Source organism: Lathamus discolor, chromosome 3 (genome assembly GCF_037157495.1).
Source record: "Lathamus discolor isolate bLatDis1 chromosome 3, bLatDis1.hap1, whole genome shotgun sequence".
Lineage (NCBI taxonomy): Eukaryota > Metazoa > Chordata > Aves > Psittaciformes > Psittacidae > Lathamus > Lathamus discolor.
Genome location: NC_088886.1, coordinates 105,751,323 through 105,774,413, shown reverse-complemented (window position 1 = coordinate 105,774,413; position 23,091 = coordinate 105,751,323). Strand labels below are relative to the sequence as shown.

General features: G+C 38.1%; 1 protein-coding gene across 7 annotated transcripts; it reads left to right on the top strand.

Moving 5' to 3' along the window:
* The first annotated feature begins 5,975 nt into the window (after positions 1-5,975).
* On the top strand, positions 5,976-21,417 carry SLC25A16 (solute carrier family 25 member 16). Of its 7 annotated transcripts, none has more exons than XR_010610778.1 (11): positions 5,976-6,186; positions 7,183-7,275; positions 9,409-9,542; positions 11,124-11,187; positions 13,388-13,447; positions 15,459-15,580; positions 16,085-16,151; positions 16,959-17,121; positions 17,315-17,391; positions 18,033-18,101; positions 19,857-19,946. XR_010610778.1 is itself a non-coding variant. In XM_065670980.1 (11 exons), the coding sequence occupies exons 3-11, from the start codon at positions 9,170-9,172 to the stop codon at positions 20,011-20,013; spliced, it is 873 nt and encodes a 290-aa protein (XP_065527052.1). In that variant the 5' UTR covers positions 6,218-6,388; positions 7,183-7,275; positions 9,098-9,169; the 3' UTR covers positions 20,014-21,417. The 7 variants fall into 7 exon arrangements, 6 of the variants coding, with proteins under 6 accessions (XP_065527046.1, XP_065527049.1, XP_065527052.1 ...); XM_065670980.1 differs by lacking the exons at positions 5,976-6,186; positions 17,315-17,391 and adding exons at positions 6,218-6,388; positions 9,098-9,206 and having other exon boundaries at positions 19,857-21,417; XM_065670979.1 differs by lacking the exons at positions 5,976-6,186; positions 17,315-17,391 and adding exons at positions 6,218-6,393; positions 9,098-9,206 and having other exon boundaries at positions 19,857-21,417.
* The last annotated feature ends 1,674 nt before the right edge of the window (positions 21,418-23,091 follow it).

The window sequence follows — 23,091 nt, the reverse complement described above, 5'->3', positions numbered from 1 at the left end:
AAACAGCAAAATTGAGTAGTAGATGGTAATAATCTAAGAGTTCTGGACTTGAACCAAACACAGAGTGAGAAATCAGTAACTTGAAGGAAAGCAACAAGAAAGGAGGGTTAGGGCTTGATGAGAATAAGCAGCTTAATTGGACTAGCCAAACACAAACGTGCAATCACAGCTCCCTTAAAAACACGCTAAAAGCTAGGAAACAAACAAGAACTAACAATTGTTAATTTCCACAGCCACAGACATATAAGCTTATGGTCTTTTTCAACACTAAAATACCGTAGTAAGCAAGTAAGCACCAGGTGACAGTCTTTCCTGGCAACACTAAGATGCTCAGCCTACCAAGACAAGGTGATGCTAAAGGCTTGGAGAAAGATCCCACAGTAATGACTGGCTGGGCAACAAAATGGTGGGTGAAATCCTGTCAAAGTGAGGTACATAGCAGGGGAAACATGGAAATCACAGGCTTTGAATTAGCCACTACCATTCAAAATAGAGATCCTGGTACTGTGACAGATAACTTCCGTGAAACTGTTCTGCATGCTTGTTTGGAAACATTACAAAAGAAGGGGAGAACAGAACAGGAAATATCACTACACCATTGTTATTTAATCCAGATCTATTGTCTGCTTGCATCTTGAATATAGCATGCAGTTCTTGTATGCTTAAAAGCTGGAACTTAAAAGGGCACAGAGAAATGTGGCAAGGGTGGCCAAAAGCACAAGGAGCAGCTAAATACACCAGTATTTTTCACCCTGGAAAGAAGGCAATCTGGGCAAAATGCCAGCTATATATTATAAAAGCAAGAGCAGCATGGAAAGCCTTATCAGAGAGTGAACAGTTACTGTTCTTCTGAAGTAGAGGGTAACAAATCAATTTAGGAAATAGACGCATTGGTACAGAAGACTGCTACTTCTTCAGGCAGCGTGTTGTCTAACCATGGAACTCACTGCTACAGCACATTGTAGATATTTTTAATCTTTACAGGTTAGATTTTTTAAAAGCAAAATTAATAAAGTTTAATCAAAACCTATTTAAGACAAATATTATTTTAGCTGTATATTATACTTGAAGATGGAAGAGTAGAAATAACTGTGTATACTACTCAAGCCTTCTTTCTTGTGTATGTGCTACTGTCAGAGATAAAGTTTGAAGCTAGTGGAACTTCAGTCCAACACAGTGCTATCATCCCTGGGTTCTTGCCCAGAAGAACACGCAAATTGGTACACATCTGCAAAGTTAATAAAACCAGACAACACAGTACCAAGGAATACAGTGAAAACCCCCATAAAGTAGTTCTGCACTGCAGGCAGGTCTGGCAAAATTTGAGTCTATGGTGAGTATCAGAGAGCTGCAAGGGGTAGCTGCTCTCTGAGAGACACGGAGCCCCACATGACAACCACCAGGGCAAAGACCTCACTAGCCAGCACCACTGTACACACACAAGGCAAACAGGACAGGCCTACGGGTGGTATTCCTGTTCAGCAAGGAGTCCAGACAGTAAGTCAGCTTCCAGAAAATGAAGCCAGTCTGAGGCTGAACTAAGAAGTCAACCTGCAGGTCAGCAGCAGATCTAGTGACCCAGCGGGTAAATAAAATTAGACACAATGCAAGAAGCTACCAAGCAGGGTCTATAGTGGTAAAAGAGAACCAAAACTAGGCTCTAACTCATCAGGAAATACACCTTACTCAGGGCTGGGCTTAAATAAAGCTCCTGGACCTACGGGTAGAGGATGTAGGCAGAAGCCCCAAGTGCAGCTGCTCAGGTCCGCTAAGACCTATTAGTGCCCTCAGAACCCTGATCCTGGAAACAGAATTATTCAGGTACACTGTCATGAAATCAATCTTGCAAAGTCATCTGGATCAGACCTCTGCAACAGGTGTGGCATCGGTTCAGGCTAGGGAAGGTTAGACATGTCACTGATGATGAACCTAAGTTAAGCTCTCCACAAACCAAAAGCTCCAGGAATTACATTGCAAAGACACTTAATGCTGCTTTATGAGCGAAAGATTGGATCTAACCAGGCTTATCTTGGTTAGCCCTGCCTTCTTCATAGTGGAAACGTGATGCTGAGACATTAAATTTCGCTCCTTGTGTGATTATACATCATGGATTAAAGCATCTACCTTGCAAAGCCTCCTTCACATTTACTAGCTCAGACTCCAACGCGACAAAGTGACCAGCCTGCTCGCAGACCAGATATGACCCAGGAACCTATATGTTGCACTGATGCGGTGCTGTGCCTGTGAACCCAGATGAACACAGGCCAACCACTGTCAGTGCCTCTGTGTATGTAATACAGATGATCAGATAAATCACCCACAACATTGTTAGTTGGCAGTATCTGAAAGAGAAAATTCTTGAATGGCATGAGTTTAATGCAGAAACTCTTGAATTCTAATTGTAGTTTTGACAATGACTTCCTCATTTAGTCTTTCTTGGCTCTGGTTCTGTAGATAGTATCTACGTGCCTGATTGGCAATGAAAGCAAGTTAACATTTGTAAGTATGCTGAATACAGCTAGTTTAAGCATTAATACCATTTTACATGAAGTATGGCCGAAAGTGGCTATGATTTAATCTTATGATGCCCATTATACAGGCCCATTTAATTTATTCTAAATATTTCCTATCAGATGTACCTGAGCTGTGGTGGGCAGCATTTTGCCCCCAGTTTCTTTTTATTAGAAACCTTGGCCCTTACTTTGTTGCATGATTGTGGGTAAGCAACATAAAGCATGACTACAGAATGACTGTATTGTGCTTCGGTAGTAAACACTACACCTGGGAAGACATGGCTAATTCTGCATGCACCAACCTGGCATTTTTGGGTGCTTCAAGTCTACTGCACTTTTGCAGCAAGCCATGTGATACCTGAGGGTATGAAATGCACACCTCTTTCCTGCACCTGAAAGAAAGGAAGAGAACTGGTTATCTAGAGAAATTTGGCATCACTGCATTTGCAGACCAAATGACTTGAGAGAGTCACGTATTTCTGTTTCTAAAAGACCTTAGTGACACACTGCGGGTAAGGACTGTTGGGCGTCCTGAGGGTGCCAATAGGTGTTAGTGGCCCTGGCCAGCCTCACCTGGGGCCTCCAGCCACACATGTGGTCCATGGGCCCAGGAGCTCCATTTAAGCTCAGGCCTGGGTAGGCAATTACTCCTTGGCTCAGCTGTAAGTGTGCTGTTTTGGGTTCTATTGCTGACCTTGTTTCTTGTCTGGACCTGGCTGCTAGATGACCTTCAGACTTGTCTCCAGTATTGTTTTGGGCTTTATCTGCTGCTATTCCTCTGGATCGACATCCAGTTCTGCCTGTCCTGCTACAGGATTATGCTGGTTGGTAAATACCCTACCTGTGCTGTGGTCACCCTTGGCTCCTAGCTCACCTCACTGAAGGAAGCAGTGCTGTTTTGTCTGTTTGGTGGCAGAGATAAAGAGAGCTTGAGATGCAACATTAATAAGGAATTGAGATCTGCTTGAGTGTTTCTAATCTTCAAGCCTGTTGCAGAAGAAGGAAAAAAATTCTCAAAGAAGAAATCCTCAAATACCTGAGTTTTATGGAGGAAAAGCTCTGTACTCCTGGTGGGTTTGGATAAGGTTAGGGGCAAAAGAACAGACTAAATAGATGTCACTTCAGATTGCTAACTAGTAAAACCAGAAGCAAGTGGGGGGGGGGGGGGGGGCTGGTGGTGGTGGAAATTATTTCTGATGTCTATAGCACAGAGGCATAATTCTTCCAAGATAATTTGTACAACTGTCTCAAAACAGAGCTTGATGTAAATCAGCATTGTAAAAGCACTGAAAATAATCTTTTTGGCAACAACTGTCATGAAAATAGCTTATCTAACTTTAGATTATAATTTATTTCAATTGATAAATATTTGAAATATCTTTATGAAAATAAGCCTTTTCAACAACAATAAATTCAGACACAAATTACAGCTATTTATAAAACTATCTACCTGCTTAAATTATTCCTTAAGTTAGCAGCTCTGCTCTTGAGCATCTTGACTTTAATGTCTTCCCCTGTTTACCATCAATCTGCTAGGGAAGGATGATGTAGTGTCAGGCGTAAGTGTAACCTGAGTGGCATTAAAAATGCTGATGACTTCTAAGAATGGATCATAAAAGAGAAGTCACCAGAGAAATCCTGCAAAGGGCAGAAATGTTTCAAGGTAAAAAGATGAAGTGACAGCAGCAAGAATGCATAAAGCTCACTGCTGAATTCTTTTATGTGTTAGTATATTTCTATGAAATATTCTGTTTAACTTTGCAATACAGGTTTCTTACTGCTTTCCTAAGCAGTTTGCATTCACACCACACACTTCCCTAAATTACAAGGGTTGACACAATACCCTCCTGAAATACCTTGCCTGTATCCAAGGCAAGTAATAGTCCTTTTATGCAGTTACCCGATTTTCCTAGTCATTGGTGAAACTCTATAAACCAGATGACTTTCAGCTGTTAGTGTAGTTGCAACACTTTTCTGTGGGAAAGCAGTAAATAAAGTTTCTACAGTTGGAGCTATTAAAGCAGTATGATTGCTGTGGTGGTGGTATGCTTTTCCTGAGCAGAATCCCAAAAGAACACAAACTGGTTGGGGAAAACCATATAAACAGTGACTACAAAGCTTGCTTCAATCACACACAGAACAATTGTTTTTCTATTAAAGACTTAACTATCAGAGTGGCTTCAACAAAAATTATGAATTTCCTGGGTATATTAAAAAATGTAAAAGGCTTGAGAGTTTTCTGCTATAAAGGACTTAATCCATATGTTCTCAAAGAAATCTGTCCACCTTTGCTGTGCATTTTTTTTTATTATTGGAAAAAATGTCTACTGTAACAGTCATTTCCCAAATATATAAATGACATAATGATCAAACAGCAAAATAAAGTTTTGCAAATGCAGAAAAACATAATTTTTAGGGAATGTAACCTATTAAAGGAAAAAAAATGAGTATTTCCTCTTGAAGGCAGTTTGACACAAGCAGGAAGAAAAAATGTTCCAACAAAATTGTTTGGAAACGGGTTCATTTTACTTGTGCAAGCACTGAGAACTGACTTTTCATGTTAAAAGACTGACTTTTAAAGACGGGATTTTGGTATCTGAAATACTGGAAACTTTGGTCAAGATGATGGGGCAAAATACTCCTGAAAAACAGATGAGTAACACTGGAAAACTGAGAGAAAAGCTGTCAGCATCGACTTTCCCACCGGTGTCTGGCATCAGGTATGCTTACCTTCCTTACACCATGCATGAGCACTCAGACCATCTGATGGTGTTTTCCAAGAGTTAAGGACCCAAGTTTACCTAAATGCCTCCTGGAAAGCCCCATGTACTGTATTCAGAAGAGATCTTGCAGGAAACCTAAAATATTGCAAAAAATGTTGGCAGTTGCAGAGACGACCCTGGCCTTCACCCTTCTGATTCTAGAAAGGCTGTTGGTTGGTTGGTTGTTCAGTATCTACTTCCCTTTCCAATGCAGTTTGAAACTTGAATAGGAATAAAACCAGTAGTTTTTGCTAGCTATGAAACCGTAATTGTAGGCAAAAGAAATACCTATGTTCTAGTATGAGGTTTAAGTAACCATTTAAACGCTTAACAAAATTGATCTATTTTACTGTATAGCCTAATTAACACTATCTATGCTTTGGTTGCATGCACACACACGTCTACAAATAGGTATGCGCCCGAACAGTAGGGCACCGATGACCTTTTTCAACCAGCAACAAGCCGTTCCCGGGGGTACTGACAAGTCACACACTGCCGGCCGCGGGGCTGTCTCCCCGTTCAGGCGCCCTCCCCACCGCACCGGACCGCGTCCGCGCTGAGCACCGCCCACAACGGCGGCTCCGGGCGGATGAACTCGCGGCTCCCCCCGGCCCCCCAAAGCCTCCCCAAGCCCGCCCCCCCGCGTCTGACGCGATAAGCAGGCGCCTCGGCGCGGCCTGCCGGCCCCGGCCATGGCTCATCGCGGGCCGCCCCGAGCCCCGCCCCTGCGCTGCGGCAGGGGCGCCGCTGCCCCATGCGCTGCCCGCTCGCAGCCTGAGGGAGCCGCCGCCGTCCGCGCCCGGCCTGCCCCTGCCCCATGGCTTCCCCGGCGGCGGCGGGGCCCGGTGCTACGCTGCCCCCGGGCGCGGCACACCGCGACTTCTACTGGCTGCGCTCCTTCATCGCTGGAGGTGGGTGCCCCGGGCGGGCCCCTGCCCGGCGGCGTGCGGTGCCTGGTCTGTGCGGGCCTTCCAAGGGCTGCAAGGAGTGGGAGAGCAGGCTTCGGCGGCCGAGAGCACGGCGGGCGGGCCGGGGTGCGGACTGGGGGGAGGGCAGAGGCCACTTCCGTGTCAGTATCCCCTGTAAAGCTGCTGTCGAGAGGATCGTCACTAGGCGAAGTGAGGGTTCCTTGCCCCCCCCCCCCCCGTCGTCTCCCCCGCGATGTGCTAGTGTGGGTCGGTACAGGCGAGTGACTTGCGCGTGTATCAGCACCAGTGAGGAGTCCCGGGCAGTCGCAATTAAAGAGTCCGAGAGCTCTGGCCCTCGCCAGGGTGCGGGGGAAAGGTTGCTTGTTCCCTTCCGGAAACAGTTGCGACGGCGGCTGTGAACATTCAGGGATTGTGGAGCTGGAGCCAGCCTCTCAAGCACAGTCCCGTGTTACTAACGTCTGACGGAAAAAGCCTCTTTGTTCTTCCCATGGCGTGTCGTCGTATTTGCCTGGTTTGCGGGGGGATGGCACGACATTTCGTTTATTTAAACTTTTCATGGCAGTCTGTGCTCGCTGTTGCATCTTTGGCTCTGAAGCAGCGCAGGGTACGCGGTGGACACGTATCTCACTCCTCTGGGAGAGTAGCCAGGGCAGTTTTCTGCCGAAGGGGAGGAGGAAACCAGGTGGGAAACTGCGCAACTTTCTCTGAAAGGTTCTGCTGTGACTTCAGCAGCTGAGAGCCCTGGAGTCCTGGGTATTTGTAATCCTGAGAAGTAGTTTATATGTTTCATTAAGGCTTTAAGGGCTTTGTAGCTGATTTCTAATAGAGGCTGTTTACTCATCGTAAGGGCTTTTTTCAGTTCCTGAGTTTCTCCTCCCTTATTCCATTTAATTTTTTTTTTTTAAAGAAATACCTTATTTGTCTCTGATGTAAATAACTATTGCAACCCATCACTTTTCTGTTTTCCCTCTTGGAAAGGTGTTGCAGGATGTTGTGCCAAAACAACTACTGCACCACTGGATCGAGTAAAGATTTTGCTGCAAGCTCATAACCACCATTACAAACACCTAGGTAAGATGGCTGCTGTGTGTCTCGGTTTTTGTTTTAAATTCAATGTGTATGGCTTGGGCATGGTGATATATATGATGTGGATGATAAAAAAAAAAAGGCATTGACTGGACAGAAGGTTGCGTCAGTCTGGTCAGTCTCTGTGCCATGTTTTGTTAGTGTTCAAGAAGAAAAGCAAAGCCCTGTGCAAGTAAGTTGAGGCATTGGCTGGTGTGTTAGAGATTGAGATGTCAGAATAATCCTCAATAAGGCATGTAAGAGCTCAGCTTGATCTTCCCCTAACTGAAGCCTACAGGAGATTGATAATCACAGGTTCAAAGCTTCGATCATTTACGTAAGAAGTGTCACTGCTGCTGGTAGCTGCTGCAGTCTGCTACAGTGATTGCCAGTTCTCAGGGCTCAGCAGCCCTTGTTCATGGGTGATGGTGATTACAAGATAGTGACCACTGAGTCCTGCAAAACTCACACGTGCTCGCTTACAGACAGCAGCATGGTGGTTGTGAATTGAAGGTAGAAGTGGATTTGTGCAGCTGCTCTGTCTTCTGCATCTGTGTTGCATCATGGTGAGAAAAGAAACCTACAGTTAGCATGTTCAGAACCATTCTCTGTGGGGCTGTAACAGTGCCCTCTTGTGCATAGCATTTGAGGTATTTTATGTCATACATTTTTGAAATATGTCATTACTTAGGTTCTGAATATAAGTGTGTTACACTGTCAAGAAAACAAATGGAATAGGTTAATTTTACATGTAACGAAACTTTGGAATTTTTCCCCTCAGACACTAAACAGAAACAGAATTCAATGGAGTTTTTGTGAATATATTCACTTGACTGTACCAAAAAGGGAAACACAAGTAGGGTAGTGTTTTGGTAACATAAGTAGGCACTCAGATCTGCAGTCTTAAGAATTGAAGGCTGAAATAATTGGTTTGACTGATATATTAAATTTTTATTTTCTGTTTGCTTTGTACTGTGCCATAATTAGCAAATAAAATCTGCTTCCCTATTTAGGGTGTTAGATATGATGCTGATTATTTGAAATGTGTCTGATTTGACTGCATATCCTTGTTACACATAGGCAAAGAAGAAAATTACATGGGTGAGATACCTATAAGTGCAGAGACATGATGGACTGATTAGTTAACCAAAGCCCTCACTAAATGTTTTTGCTGCCCTTGGTGTGGTGTTGGTGCCACATGGCTCTTGGAGCATGTGTTTTAAGAAATAAGAACAGTAACTCCTCATGACAGAATAGAGAGAAATTTTAATCATGGCATAAGTATTTGCATGACATCTTAAAAATACATTTAATGTTGTATTCTTGGAATTCCAGAAACTAAATAATACTTGTTTTAGTGAAAATTAAATTTGAAATTTTTCAATTATTTTTTTTTTACTGGCTGAAAGATAAATGTGTGAGCCTTTTTCATGTTCAGCTCTTACATAATTAAATAGTTGCATATGAATTGAAACTGTTTAATAGTTTGTTCATTTAAAAAAGAATGTAAAACTCTATTTGATAGCAATTGTGCATAACTGATAATATGTTTATAATAAAACTGTAGGTTTTTCCCAAACTTTGTGTGATATTGCATTATTTCTTACTTATTAAGGGAATAGGATTGCTTCACATAGCAACAGTCCTGGGACAGGAAGTGTGAAATGTTTAATGTGGAAGTAGTGACAGTCTTAAACTCATTTACTTCCTTTCCTTCATGATGGCATGTAGCAATATCAGATTGTTTTCCCATGGTTTTAGATTTTTAAGTATTTATTTTGAATTGGCCGAACTGCAAGTCAACCAGTTTCTTTCCTTCTGTTGCTAGTATTAGCTTCTGTGGGTGGATAGCATCATCTGCAGTAGGATTGCTTGCAGTCCAGGAAGTCATGGGGCCTGAATGTTTGATTTGGAAAGAGGTTCACTGAGTCTGGGAGGTGAGAAAACTGATAAGACTTAACCTTAAATCTCCTGCTTCTGGCAGTGTTTGGGCATTGAAAGTAGATTTTCCACTCTCACAGTTAATAGGCAACTATCCAGCCTCAGTTCTATGCGTACTTTCTTACTGTTATTAATATTTGCTTGATTTATTTTTTTTCCCCTCCCCACAAAAAATACCTTTTTTTGTATTACTGGCAGGAGTGTTTTCTACATTGTGTGCTGTCCCCAGAAAGGAAGGTTACCTTGGGCTGTATAAAGGAAACGGGGCAATGATGATTAGAATCTTTCCATATGGCGCAATTCAGTTTATGGCATTTGACCAATATAAAAAGGTAGTAGTATTAATCTTGTTTTCTTTTTCTTTTTTTTTCTTTTTTCCCTGCCTACAATACGTACAGATTCTTTAAGTGGTCAAAACTAACACTGACACATTTACAATATTAATAAGCTGCATGTCTTTTCTAAGGTTGCTTATTAAGTTTATCTGAATCTACCTGTTAAAAATGTCAGGACACCAGTGAAACTTTTTGTAGTATTGCCTAAGGGGAAAAAAACGCCACTGATTTTTGTACCTTTGTATTGTGAGAATGCTTTTTCTCTTTTTAATGAAAAAAAAATATTAATCTCAAGTCTGCTGCTGTTTATATTGCTATAAAGTAGCCCTTTGTGAATAATGCAGCAACAAAACGTGAAATAGAACCTATTGTGTTGGGATTCTTAGTACTTGATGGATGGAGTAACTTTAATTTGAAAATCTGTCCGGATATGACTGTTATATTGACCTGACAAATGACTATATCAGGCTCTAGATAGAAATGACCTGGAAGAGAAAATGCTTATTTCAGGGTTGTACAAAATTGGTGGATTCCTTCCTGCTCTCGTGCATTTAATACAGTAATACATAATAAATCCATGTAACTTCTTTTGGAGGTCAGGTGTTAACATGAACATGTTTTAAACATTCCTTTTATGTGGTGAAGAATACCATTTTACTGTTAGCGGTAAGGAATTCTGTGTTCGGAAGGTCAGACTGAATACCCAGTCAAGTAAATCGCATGATCTTTACTGAAGACAGTGAGACTGAAACTGTGGTTCCCTTTTCTAAAGAGCAAATTTCAGAAGGCTGATGCAAAGAAGTAATTGTTAAAAGCTTTACAGTTTCTTTTTTTGTGGTATAATCATAAATGCTGTTGATTTGTGTTTGTTTTATGTTGTGTTGAATGAAAGACTGCATGCCATGCTTTATAATGAAATGATTTACAAATCTGCAAATTTTGAGAAACCATTTGGCATCAGAGCAGTTTATTTATTAATTAGCAACAACATTCAAGATGTTTTGCAGAAGTGTGTAGAATGGGAGAAAATACAAAGGAAGATACGAAATTATTTTCTTGATAGCAGAAATTGCTTCTTAAATAGTCTGTTATTTGATTAAAGCTTGCATTTTATTTTTTTTTTTAATCTAGTAAAAGTCTTAGAAACAGCTTTATAGGAGTATGTTTCATGTGCTGTGTGTAGAAGAAAAATTTACTTGTCTCAAATGTCCCATTTTATAGATTTTCTCAGTGTCCTTTTCATTCTCTCATGCAAGGATAGTATTGTTTGCCTTGTATAACATGTTAAAGATAACTAATCAGTCTAGTTTCTGAAGTAAAAAGTACAAATACTTTCAAATAATCATTCTGCCTTGTTAGTAAAATTTTGGCACTTTCATGTTTTTAATAAGAACTTGGTAGAGCAGCAATGCTCAGAAAATTCCTTTAACAGTAATTAAGTGATTTGGTTTGAATTTGTAGTGTTGTAAACTTTTTGGAAAGAGCTGCAGAGGTTGCATTAATATGCTAATAAACTATGTGATGTACTTCCCTGTATTTTCTGATGTACAATTATTGTAAATGTGCTGTATTTTGTAGGTAATAAAGAAGCAACTTGGGATTTCAGGGCATGTGCATCGATTAATGGCTGGATCCATGGCAGGTATAATTCTGTACTTGTATTTCAGACATCCCTTTTGCTGTAAAGTTAATATTTGTTTAGAGGATGATTTGATGTGTTCTCAGGTCAAACTGTTGCAGATTTGTATTAAGCAAAAATACTAGTAAATGGTTAATGGAACAAATAGTTGCCTAATTGAAAACTGTTTGTCTAAGTATTCTTTAAAATATATTTGTTCAAGCATTGAATTCTGTGCTCGGCTGTAAAGCACATTTTTACTGTGTTCACTATGGCTTAACAAAAAAGAAAAATCCAGCCTCATCAAGATCAAGTATAAAGATGCAGGTTTCAATAGAACTGGCTCATCAGCCTGGCTGCCGTTTCTACTATGTTGAATATAAGTCCAGAGAATTAGAGAGAATTGTAAGAATCTGCACTTAAAAGGGTGGATTTTTTGGATTTGCCAGGAAAGTCTGTAGTTTTCAACATGCAGTGGAAGAGTGTCATGATACTTTTTAGATCATACATGTGAATGTTAAAAAAGCATAATTTATCAATTAGTGCAATATCAGTAGAAAAATCCCATTTTAAACTGCCCATATATAGTATGATTATACATTTCTGTTTTCCTTTTGCTAGTCATTCAGCCATAAGTGGCTAAGAAAAAACAGAGAAAGCTGAGTAATAGTGGACTGTTTTTTAGTTGAGGTGGTTCTTTGTGTGCTTTAGTTTGTAGTTTTTAGGCTTAATACTGTTTTATAAGTAGTTATGACATGAATATTAATATTTAGCTTTTTTTTGGAATAAAAATAACGGGATTTGTTAGCACTAGCTTTAGTTAAACTAGGAAGATCTTAAGAAAGTATTTCGGTTTTGCATCCCATCAGAAGAAAACTAAAGAGAATGAAGTGAAATAATTCAAAGATCCTAAAATGCAGCAAAACATATTTAGCAAGATATGTTCCAGAACTTGGCTGGCTTTGTATCTGAAAGAAGTGGAAAAAATACCTAGGTGGTTTTTTATTGAGTGTGGGGTTTTTTTTTTTTTGTTGTTGTTGTTTTGTTTGGGGTTTTTTTTTTTTCTTCTCTCAAAATTTCATTCTTTCCCTCCAGCTTTAACTGTAGTAAAGAATACACCCTTCCTCTCTTCTTCTGCCTTCCCCAAAGAAAAAGCTTATTAGCTATTTGGGGGGACCCTTGTCAGAGACCTGGGACCTGACTTGAGGCACTGTGAAAACATTGACTAATCAGATTAACTCTGGCAGTGTTGAATTTGCTGGAATTCTTTGTGTAGATAAATTAATAGCATTTGGCATTGTTTGAGGCATCTTACTGGTTAAATCTGGTTTGTGTGCTTAAGTAATAGAATTAAAATGAATATACAGTACTACCTGGAAACCATGATCAAATGAAATGTTTCATGTGGTGCATTTAAGTACAATATACTCAATAGTATGTTATGGAGAACCCCAAAGCTGCATAGATGAGCTAGACTTGGGCATGTGGTGAAATCAATACAGCAGTCAGGTATAGTAATACTATCACATGTGAGTGTCCTACTTTTTACATTGAGTATGCGGAGAAAATATGAGGAGAAAGGAGGCACTAAGAAGAGCACAGAGTTTGAAATCTGATACAGAAGTTATCTAGGTTTGCAAACAAAATAAGAAAAAACTTTTAAAAGCAACTGTTAATATTTCTTGCTTTAAATCCTGTGGCTTAGTTTCTTGCTAGCTCCAATAAGGGATGTTACTGTTTCTTCCAAGTTTAACTGACTAAAGGAGATAGCACACAGCATGCACCTCAGCGTTGGTAGAGAGGGGTCTTCACAGTTTCCTGGAGGCCAACATTACAGTTGAAAATGGATAACCCTTGTTTCTCTTTCCTTTTTGTCCTCTTTACACCAAGTACCCACACAGCTGTCTGCTTTCACTTCTGTCTACACTACTGATACTTAAGTGTTGCTTATGTCAGTGTTTCCAACATTACTGGCAGTCAACAGAATTAGTTTCAAAGTGGTGGGAAACTTCTGAGTATCTTTTGTAACTGATAAACAGGATCAAAAGCATATCCACAGGGAAAACAAAGCAATGGGGATGGGGGCAGTGGGGTAAGAGAAAAGAAAAACCTATTGTAATGCATATATTTAAGGAGGCCAAGTTAAAGTTACTGTGGAAACTTTAACTCTGAATTTCCTGAGTCTTGTGTGATTCAAATTTCAGTTGTAACACCTCATTAACAGATAGATGGTGTATAACTTCTAAGGAAAGACAGCTGGAAAGAAGATGGAGAAATCATAGAGGTCATTGGGGTTTAGGAAACAAAATGATCAAATAACACCTATATCACAGGGTGATTTTGCAAATCTAAGTATTTTTGTATTTTCTAATTGAAAAATCTGAACTAAAGCACAGAAATGTGTATTTCCTACCCTGCAGTTGATGAGCTTAAAAATTAAGAAAGCTAAAAAATACAAGATGTTATCTAGAATCAGCTCAAATTACATGAAACTTTTATAGAAAACATGTTTTTAGTTTTTTACTTTTAGTAAACGCAGTTAGAAAATGGTATGGATCTGGGAGGATACTGTCTCAATCCAGACACTGGGAATTGCAGTATGTATCTCTTTAAGTGTTGAGATACTTCCAATTCTGTCCTGTTTAACTGACCATAGGACAAATTTTTATCTCAACTCTCATTATGTGGGATAGACTTTGCTTCCTCAGGACAGGGTATCAGCCTTAAGATGCTGTGATTTGATTTCTGACAATTCATAATTAGGGAATAGAGATGAGTAGTTTTGTTGATTTCACCAGAATATTTTTGTGTCCCAAAACTGATCACCATTCTGCTCAGAAAGGATAGTGTCTCTTCTGAGTCCTAAAGGAAACCTTGATCCCTTGTATATATATTTTGCTTGTATGAACAGTAAGCAGTAACATGCCTCTTGCAGTTGCTTCAAGAAAGCATCTTTTGTGGCTGATATTAAAAATCCCATTTTTTTCCCAGAATTCAGGCTAGAGGATTTTAAGGGAAAAAAAAAAAAAAAAAGGAATGACTTTCTGTGAAGAGTTTGTTTGCTGGTGGAGTTGTGTTTGGGTTTTGATAGTTTTATTTTTTTATCCCCTCCCTGTTACGGTTTTCTTTTGACCTTGTGGAAAGGAGGAGAAATTACACACCTACAAAAAGAAGTATTATTCAGACACTATTAAAACTTAAAGAGGAGGTGGTAATTTCTTGCCAGCATAAAAAGTGTGCTTATCTTCTGTAGGACTAATTTTTAAAGGTAATGTTTAACTAATTCAGAGTCTGCTAGGAAACATGAAGGTTTTTGCTTTCTTTTTCTCCTTTTCCTAGGTTTTTTTGTTTGTTTGTTTTTTTTAAGTGCTGGTGATATGACATCAGAAATGACCTCTGTTTTTAGTAAACAGTTTTAACTGTTCCCTTCAAATCATTTGTCAGCAATTGAGTGGTTTATCTCAAAAACTAGCAGTAGGAAATAAATTGTTACTTGGATAACTGTTGGAGTTGTTCTGTGTACTGAAGTTCTGTTTCCAAAAGTACAAGTTGGTCAGCATTTAATCAGTTTTGAAGCAGTTCATAGCTGGATAAATACCAAGATTTGGGTTTTTTTGGCATGTTAAGTCTAGAACTAGGTTGTTTTGGTCAGAGTTTCAAAGCAGGTGTTAACATGAACTATTAAAATGCAGTAATGCAATGCAGGGAAGTACTTTTCATCACTACCACTCTGACTTTACTTTAAATGCCATTAGAATATATTTAGTATTTTCAGAGGCAGTAGATACATGTGTCTATATCCAGTAATCTATATATCTATATCCAATAATCACATCAAATTCTGACACGACCTTTTTGAAATTAAATGTATAAATTTGGTGGTTTGCTTTTTTATTTATTTATTGTTTTTTCCCCAAGCTATGGTTGGATTAAGTTTCATGGTTGCAATCCAGAAAAGCTGATGCAGTTGGCTAGCCTGATGCTTATGAACCATGGACTTAAATAAGATTGTTCATTTGAATACCGTTGGGCCTGTAAGTCTTTGGAAAATCAAAGCCTAGGTGTGCTGCTTCAGTGAACACAAAGTATAAACATAAATCCTTCATGTGTTCCTGAAGTTAGTGTTCCTATTTGCTGATTATAAGTGACTTTAAGTGTTTTGTTAACCAAATAATTTGTATATGCTATTATATTCACTGGCACAAAAGGAAATTTTAATTTTCAAAATAATCCTAGAATCAGATAAGGTGTTAGGTGAGTTTTGTTTGCTTGTTTTGTTTTTGTTTTTAATAAAGGTATTACAGCAGTGATTTGTACTTACCCTCTTGATATGGTTAGAGTTCGTCTGGCATTCCAAGTAAAAGGGGAACACAAGTACATGGGAATTATCCATGCATTCAAGATGATTTACACAAAGGTATTTTTTCTTTTAATCTTCAGTCCTGTCAAAGCAAAGTATGCTCTTTAAAGAATGTTGCACTGCATTGAAAATAGTGGCGTGGTGGAAAATAACATGACTTCATTGCGTGCACATTGAATTGTTTTAATGTAAAAAGTTATCTAGATGCTTCTACTTAGGCTGCTAAGACTACATAAGTAGGAGTTCAAAAACAGCAGAGAGGAGTTGCTTTTCCAGAGCTAGTAGTAATGACACAGGAAAAAAAAAACCTGGGGAGAAGGGATATGTATAATGCAGAGATGTCTCTATTGGATGTAGATTTTTCTCCTTCATTTTCACTTCTGTATATCCTGTGGCAGCAGTTCCCTCAATTTTTCAGGCTGAAGAAATGCAACTTGATTTTAGCTCCTTTGTGCTAGATGATGCAAATCAGATTGCTGTCATGTGAATTTGTATGAACAGTCATGTAACTTTTTAAGATATCTGTATTTCTTGAAAAAAAAATGTATTTTTCTTTCAAAGGAAGGTGGTTTAAGTGGATTCTACAGAGGGCTGATGCCAACTATTGTAGGAATGGCGCCATACGCGGGTAAGTTAAAAGCAGAACATGGCAATCCTTCAGCATTTATGTGCACTACTAAATTTACATAATGCATTTATACACCTAGTTAATTAGCTTCTGTTAAAATAAAAAGATTCTGGTTTTAACTGGATAGAGAGGGGAGGCCAGTAGAAGCATTTGCAACTCTTCAGTCTTAATCTAGAATCGATCAATGTGCCTTAAAGCAACCTCAATAGGCAAAGCTTACCTTTTCTGAAATTCGGAGGTAGGAGGGAGAGAGGTAAAGTAGTGGTTCTTTCTCTTCTGCTTCCCAGTTTTCCCACAAGAAAGCACTTCAGATATTTTTTTTTTCAAACGAGTAGATCCATGAGAGAGCAGAGAGCTTTATGGATTGAGATCCAGAGCCTCTGTATTGGCTCCATCTCCTGGTGACTTTAATGTAACTACTTAGACAACCTAAAGCCATGTGGAAGGGAGGAACCTCAGAAGTGCCCAGCTAAAATATACCCATAATTAAAAGATGAGAGATTTTCTTCAGTTAGAAAAGATGTTAGGAGTTACTCTTAACTCCTGAGCAATCCAGTAATTTAAAACTGTAAGTCTGTCTTATTTAAAGAATTCTTTCAATGTTAATTATAAACACTGATTCACTTGGACAGAAGTTAGTCTAGAAGTTCAAAATATTATTTGTCTTATTTCTTTCTGCTGAAGAAAAACTTTTAAAAGAACTGGAAAATAGTTTAATTTTGTAAGTGCAGCTTTTTGTTTATGATGATGATGCAGTGACAAAGTTTGCTTTTTTTTTTTATGAAAGTACATTAAATTTTCTTTTAGGTTTTTCATTTTTTACTTTTGGTACCTTAAAGAGCATTGGACTTTCTCAAGCACCTAACTTGCTTGGACGGCCTTCATTAGATAATCCTGATGTCTTAGTTTTGAAAACACACGTAAATCTGCTGTGTGGTGGCATAGCTGGAGCAATAGCTCAGACGATATCGTAAGTTTGGGTATTGTTTGTGGGGTTGTTTATTTGCCTATACAGCCGTTCATTCTAAAGCAACTTGTATATGCGAATATGATTTTACGCAAGTCTCATTATTATTGGTGAAATTTTAAAATCAGGTCAGTCAGACACGGGAATTCAGTTATTTCCTACTGTTTAATTTACTAAATATCTGTTTAATCTTCAGGGTCTTTAAAGATACATGCATTGAGTCAATTAAACAAATTCAGACAGATCTCCTAAAATCAGTTGGAATCTTGTTTGGTAAGCTATGAAATTCTGACCATAAATATAACTTGCAGAAATTTATTACTAGAATTTATTTTCAAAACAATGTAACCTGGGAAGCCATAGAACAAACAAAACAAAAAACCAACAACAACAACAAAAAACCCTAAAAAAAAAAAAAAAAAAGAGCAGACCCAAGTCTTAGATATTGTATTTGGCATTTTTTAAATTACTTTGCCTGCTTTTTCTCATTTTCATGCTGTCCTTGTCATGTTTTATTTTGTCCATAAAATTAATTTAATGGGCTTTTATGGCATCAATTTTTCACTAAAGCACTGCATTACAAATTAATTTCCTATTAATTCTTAAACTGTTAATTTTATTTTTGATTCACTCTCCAGTGTTTTACAGACTGTTTTATAGTCTCATCTGATCTTCATGTATCTTCCTTACTCATGCCAAATGGAATATATTAAGAGATCTGATTTGCTCATTTTAGTTGTATAGGGGAAGTCTCCCTTTTTAGGAGAACTTTCAGCTGTGTTGAGAATCTGAGCCAGATTCCTGACTCCTGGAAAGGGAGCTTGGGGTTTGTTCGTGAAATTCTTTGTATTCTTTCTTTAAACAATATTCATCATACATCTGGTTGAACTGCTGTTCAAATATCTTTTCTATAGATATCCCCTTGATGTAACTCGTAGGCGGATGCAGTTAGGAGCAGTTCTCCCAGACTCTGAAAAGTGCCTGTAAGTATTTTTGTTTGATCCATAATCATAGAGTTCTTTGATGTCTGAGCAAAGTTAAATTCTTAGTTTTAAAAGTAACAAAATACCCCCCCCTCCCCCCCCCAAACTATTGTGTTGTTGATTTCTTCATTTTTTTTAATGAGTAAGTTTCCACACAGGCAAAAGCTGCCATTATCATTCTGGGGTTAGGAAAAAAAACTGCAATCTCAACAGCACTTCTGTTAATAATACTGTGTTTGTATTAGTAACACTGTTTTTGCATTAACTTAACTTGCAATATCTTCCTTTAATATTGGCAGGATTGCTGAGAGACTGCATGCTTTTACTGAAACTGAATGTTTCAAAGTGGTTTTTAATGGTGCAGAGTCTGTTCCATAAGATGATTTCACACAATATTTATTTGACTTTTCTTGCATTGGTGGTAATATCCCAGACCCCCCACACTGGGGGGTTTTCCAATAGAACTATAAGTACCATATCCTTAAAATCATAGGATTAAATCAGCTTTCATCTTGAAAAACTTCCTAAATTTTAAATTGCCTCAATAAAATTAAATTGCAGGGCAGTTTTATCTTTGTTACTTTCAATCTTGTGGAATTGCATGTCTAAATCCAGCGTGATTAACTGTTAATCTCCTCTGTGATGAGTTGGATCTTAGTAACAGCAGTCACTCTTGATGACCTTTCATAAACAAATGTGTATGTTGCTTACTGTGAAAGCTGACTTTCTGTTTTCCTTAGCAGCCTTAAATTCCCTCCACCCCCTGGCCTTGCCTTTTTTCCACTCCAGATACTTTTAAAATAAAAATATGTTAATTTTTATTGGGGGTTTATTTTCTGCATTTGTGGGGCCTACTTTTACAGACATTAGCCTTTCCAATTTAATAATATTGCTGTGACTGTGTTTGGAGAGAGCTGTGCCTTAAAGGAGAGTAGGCATATATACCTTCAGAGAAGGAGATTATAAAACAACTAGGAAACCTTGAAGCTTTGAGGCATATGGAAGCTGTTCTCAAACAGCAGTGTCTTTAACAGCTTGGAAATATTGAGCACCTTGCAGATTTTTACATTGTTTTGCCTTCAATGCTCACTTGCTCAGTTTCAGTGTAAGCATGTGAGGAAAACTGTTCTTGCATATACAAAGCAAATTCTGCTTTTAATAAGGTCGAATATATCCCTAACAAATTTTAGCACTTCTTTTCTGAGAGAAAATACTAGCTTTTTGTCATAGTGGACAAAGCTATACAGACAGCTAAACAGAAACTTTCTAAGCAGAACTTTAGAAGGATGGGTAGTATGATCAAGTGCTCAAAGAAAGAGAATAAGATGCAAGCCTAAATACTGATCTGTAATGCAAGAAGTGTGTGCTACATTGAGCAAATTATGTTTCTGTTGCTCTGTATTATATTTGTAAGAAGAATTGATGCTTCTCAACTTCTTCCTGTCAGACAGACAAGAGATGTATAGCCATTCTGGTGTAAAATGTCTTAGTGTATCTATTAGGGCAGGTGTTTTCAGACTTAAACTTCTTTAGATAGGATTGCACTGTCCTCTTTCCAATTCTCAGCTCTTATGGCCAAGTTTCTTGCAGAAGCTCAGGCTGTGTTCTGAGTCCTGAAAAGTCTGTAATGCTTTACGAAGTCCCATAGGTTTTTCTCCATAGATCTCTTAACAACCAAGTGTAGCAAGTGTCTTGCAGTGATATTGACTACTGAATATGTGTATCCAATAGTGATTTGAGTTCTTTGTTTTCCAGTACAATGGTGCAGACACTGAAATATGTGTATCAACAACATGGAATACGAAGAGGATTATACCGTGGTTTATCTCTAAATTACATTCGTTGCATTCCTTCCCAGGCTGTGGCTTTTACCACATATGAACTTATGAAACAATTCTTGCATCTCAACTGATTTTTATTTTAGAAGACTTTACTGTAAAACTACATTATCAGTCCTTAAATTATATTGGTGAGTAAATTGCTTGAAGATTAAAAAAAAACCAAAGTGATCTGTTGCTGTGGAACTGCTGTTGTCTGACATTTTTATTTGCTAAAATGTGGTTAATTTCCTGGAGTCAAACCAGGGGACAGATCAAAATAAACATTAGTTAGCTGTAAGCACTTTTATGCACTTGATCTTCTAGGCTTCATTAGATCAATGGTAAGAATTGCACAGTTTTAATATTACACCGACATTTTATACGGGTTTCAAGCTGTTAGTTATTTAGCTTTATCACCATTCCAGGAGTTACACACATGGTTATATTGCTTTTTAAGATAGTAGACATCTGTTCTTTAAAAATTAAATAAACTGATTTGAACAAAATGCAGTGGTTTTCATGTTCAGATACTTGCCATCTCTGTCGAAGCTGAACTTAAGCATCTTTTCATTACTTTTTTTGCACAAGTTTTCTGTATGCAAGAACAATGCATCTGTCTTTATACTGGTACATATGACAGTCTCTTCACCCGTATCAAGAAAAAATACTCAGTTGTATTTAACATTATTAGCGTCCAAATTACAAGATCTCTGGTTACTTGGCATACGTTCTGTTCTGAAAAATGCTACACAAATAAAAGCAGGGGGAACTTTAACAGTGACAAGTGCTAGAAAAGATCTCCTTAAGGCAGGTAGTATGGGCCTACTCTTAAAAGGCATTTCTGTACCTCTTCTGTGGAGCTGTATGTTCTTGATTCAGCTTATTGATGGCTGAGTATTTTACATACTTTCCAGTTCTAGCTTGTGTAAACAGGTTTGTCCCTACCTTAAAACATGGTGACAAATATGACTGCATGCTGCTGCTTTTACTTATTTATGCACATGGACCACATTCAACCTCTTGCGCAAGAAGAGAAAATGAAGATTGTATTGAAGGCTGTAGATGTGTGTATGTACTGTTTCTAAAGTATGGTATGCAATAGACTATTACATGTTTTCCTCCTTCTACAGTTCCTTTTGTAGAGGGAATTATTTTACAGACTTGTTTATACATGATATACATTGGTACTTTTGATTTTACTCGATTCTGGAAACTGTAAAGCATTTAAGTGATTTAAGTTATTTATTGTAAATATTTTAGCAGTGTCTTTCAAGAATTGGTTATGTTAAGTGGTGGATGGCTGAAGATCAGTTTGCTTCATCAGGACAAATTTGACAGACTGGATCTTGAGTTATATAATCAGTATCAATGTTGTGGCTCAAATTTTTTTTTTTCCCAGTTTTTCAGAATTATGTATTTCTTTGATACTTAACAATGGAGCTGTGGACAGCAAAAGAAATGTATTTGAATTTATTTTATTAAAAATTTTGAACTAATGTGTGTGATTCTTATGTATTACAGTAAGAAAGAATGCATGTAGGTAAATCTGTGTAACGTTGTCATTCTTAATTAAGAGACAACAAATAAGAATTTTCATCTGATCATTTAGTTTCATTTAAATGAAAACTAACCAATATCAGTGATTTTTTTCTTTTCTTTTTTTTGTCTTGTAGTCCTTGCAGTAAATTCACTGTATTAAAAAAGGACTGATATATTCACTTTTTTCCCGTCTCTTCAGTATTTTCAGTGTACTGAACAGGCAAATATCTAATTTTAGACAGCAAGAAGTACAAGATTAGGGTCCAGCAAAGCTCATTTCTATACCTTAATCACATACTTTGTAATTATTTTTTCTGTTAACTTTTTCAGCACATGTAAGGCGCCTAAATATCTGACTTTGTCCATATCATAATAATTAGGTAGAACTAATAGTTCTATCCAGTAATTTTTTTTTAATCAGCCTTGGTGAATATTTTTAAACCCACCTATTTCCAATACTCTTTGACATAATAGAAAAGAAATCGTCACCATTTTACGACTCCTTTACTTGAGACAGTCTTGAAGAGGCTTATCCATGATGTGTTTTGACAATCACAGTCCTGGGGGAGTTTGTGTGCAGTGATTAAACATTGTGTCTTTACAATAAACTCCATACTTCACCTCCACATTCTTAGAACTGAAAATTTTCCCTACTAATGTTCTCCAGATTTTTTTTTTTTGGCTCATTTAAATGAGCTGAGAGCTCAAAGTCAACAAATTCTGACTCTGCAAATTCCCTCTTAAATAAAAGAGTGCTGAAGGCACTTACTATAAGCCTTCTTTTACATTTGCACCTCAAAACGACTACATTTGTTCAAGAAAAACAGGTATAAAATGAAAGATCTCTGTCCTATCTGCTTGGCCCTGTATTTTATTCTGTGCAATTAGTGTGAGTCCGTTCAGCTGAGATCTCTGCTTCAGTGATGTGAGTGATAGACTGCCCCCGCACATCCTTGGAGTGGATCTTGGGATGCTTCAGACTGGTCTGAGTTAGGATTCCTGTACTCTACTCCTTTCCACTCCTTTTGGTAGAATGAATCTGACATGTTTTTCTTACCATATTGCTAGCATGGCTGCATAGTAAAACAGTTCAGGAAGTTGATGGCTTTACTTGCCATTTATACTGTTTTGTTCTGCTGTTTAACCTTTGGGTGCTCTTTGACATTTTGCCTCCTCTAGGGTAGATTGACTACACAGTGCCTTTACTGTTCTGATGAGACGTTAACCCACAAAAAGAAAATAATGGATTTTATTGGTGTTGCCTTACTGAACCAGCTCACACTGTTATTGCACACTTGCTAACTCTGATGCATGGTAAATTCAATCTCAGTTTACCTTTTCAGAATACACTTGCTACCTGGGGTGGCAGCAGGCTAATGCATATTACTGAATCAGGTGCTGGGGAAGACACAGCTTTAGGTTCCTCTCAGAGATTTCCATGATTCAATGTATGGCCTAAAAAATGAGGGCATATAAAGCATGCTAACTGTTCATAAGTATAGATAGCTCACTCTGTCACAGGATTGGAAGGAAAAAAATTAATTATCTTGTGATAAAACTTTTTTTTTTTACAATAAATTCCATGATTTACACAGTTCAGACTTGGAGAATGCTTATGCATCTTCAAATTG

What these genes read in the sequence shown, in the direction of transcription:
- SLC25A16 (XM_065670974.1), top strand. Translation starts at nt 6,093, where the DNA reads ATGGCTTCCCCGGCGGCGGCGGGGCCCGGTGCTACGCTGCCCCCGGGC. An exon ending in AATGGCTGGATCCATGGCAG is followed by an intron (nt 11,188 to 13,387) that starts GTATAATTCTGT and finishes CCTCATTAACAG; the next exon opens with ATAGATGGTGTATAACTTCT. An exon ending in CCAGACTCTGAAAAGTGCCT is followed by an intron (nt 18,102 to 19,856) that starts GTAAGTATTTTT and finishes TTTGTTTTCCAG; the next exon opens with TACAATGGTGCAGACACTGA.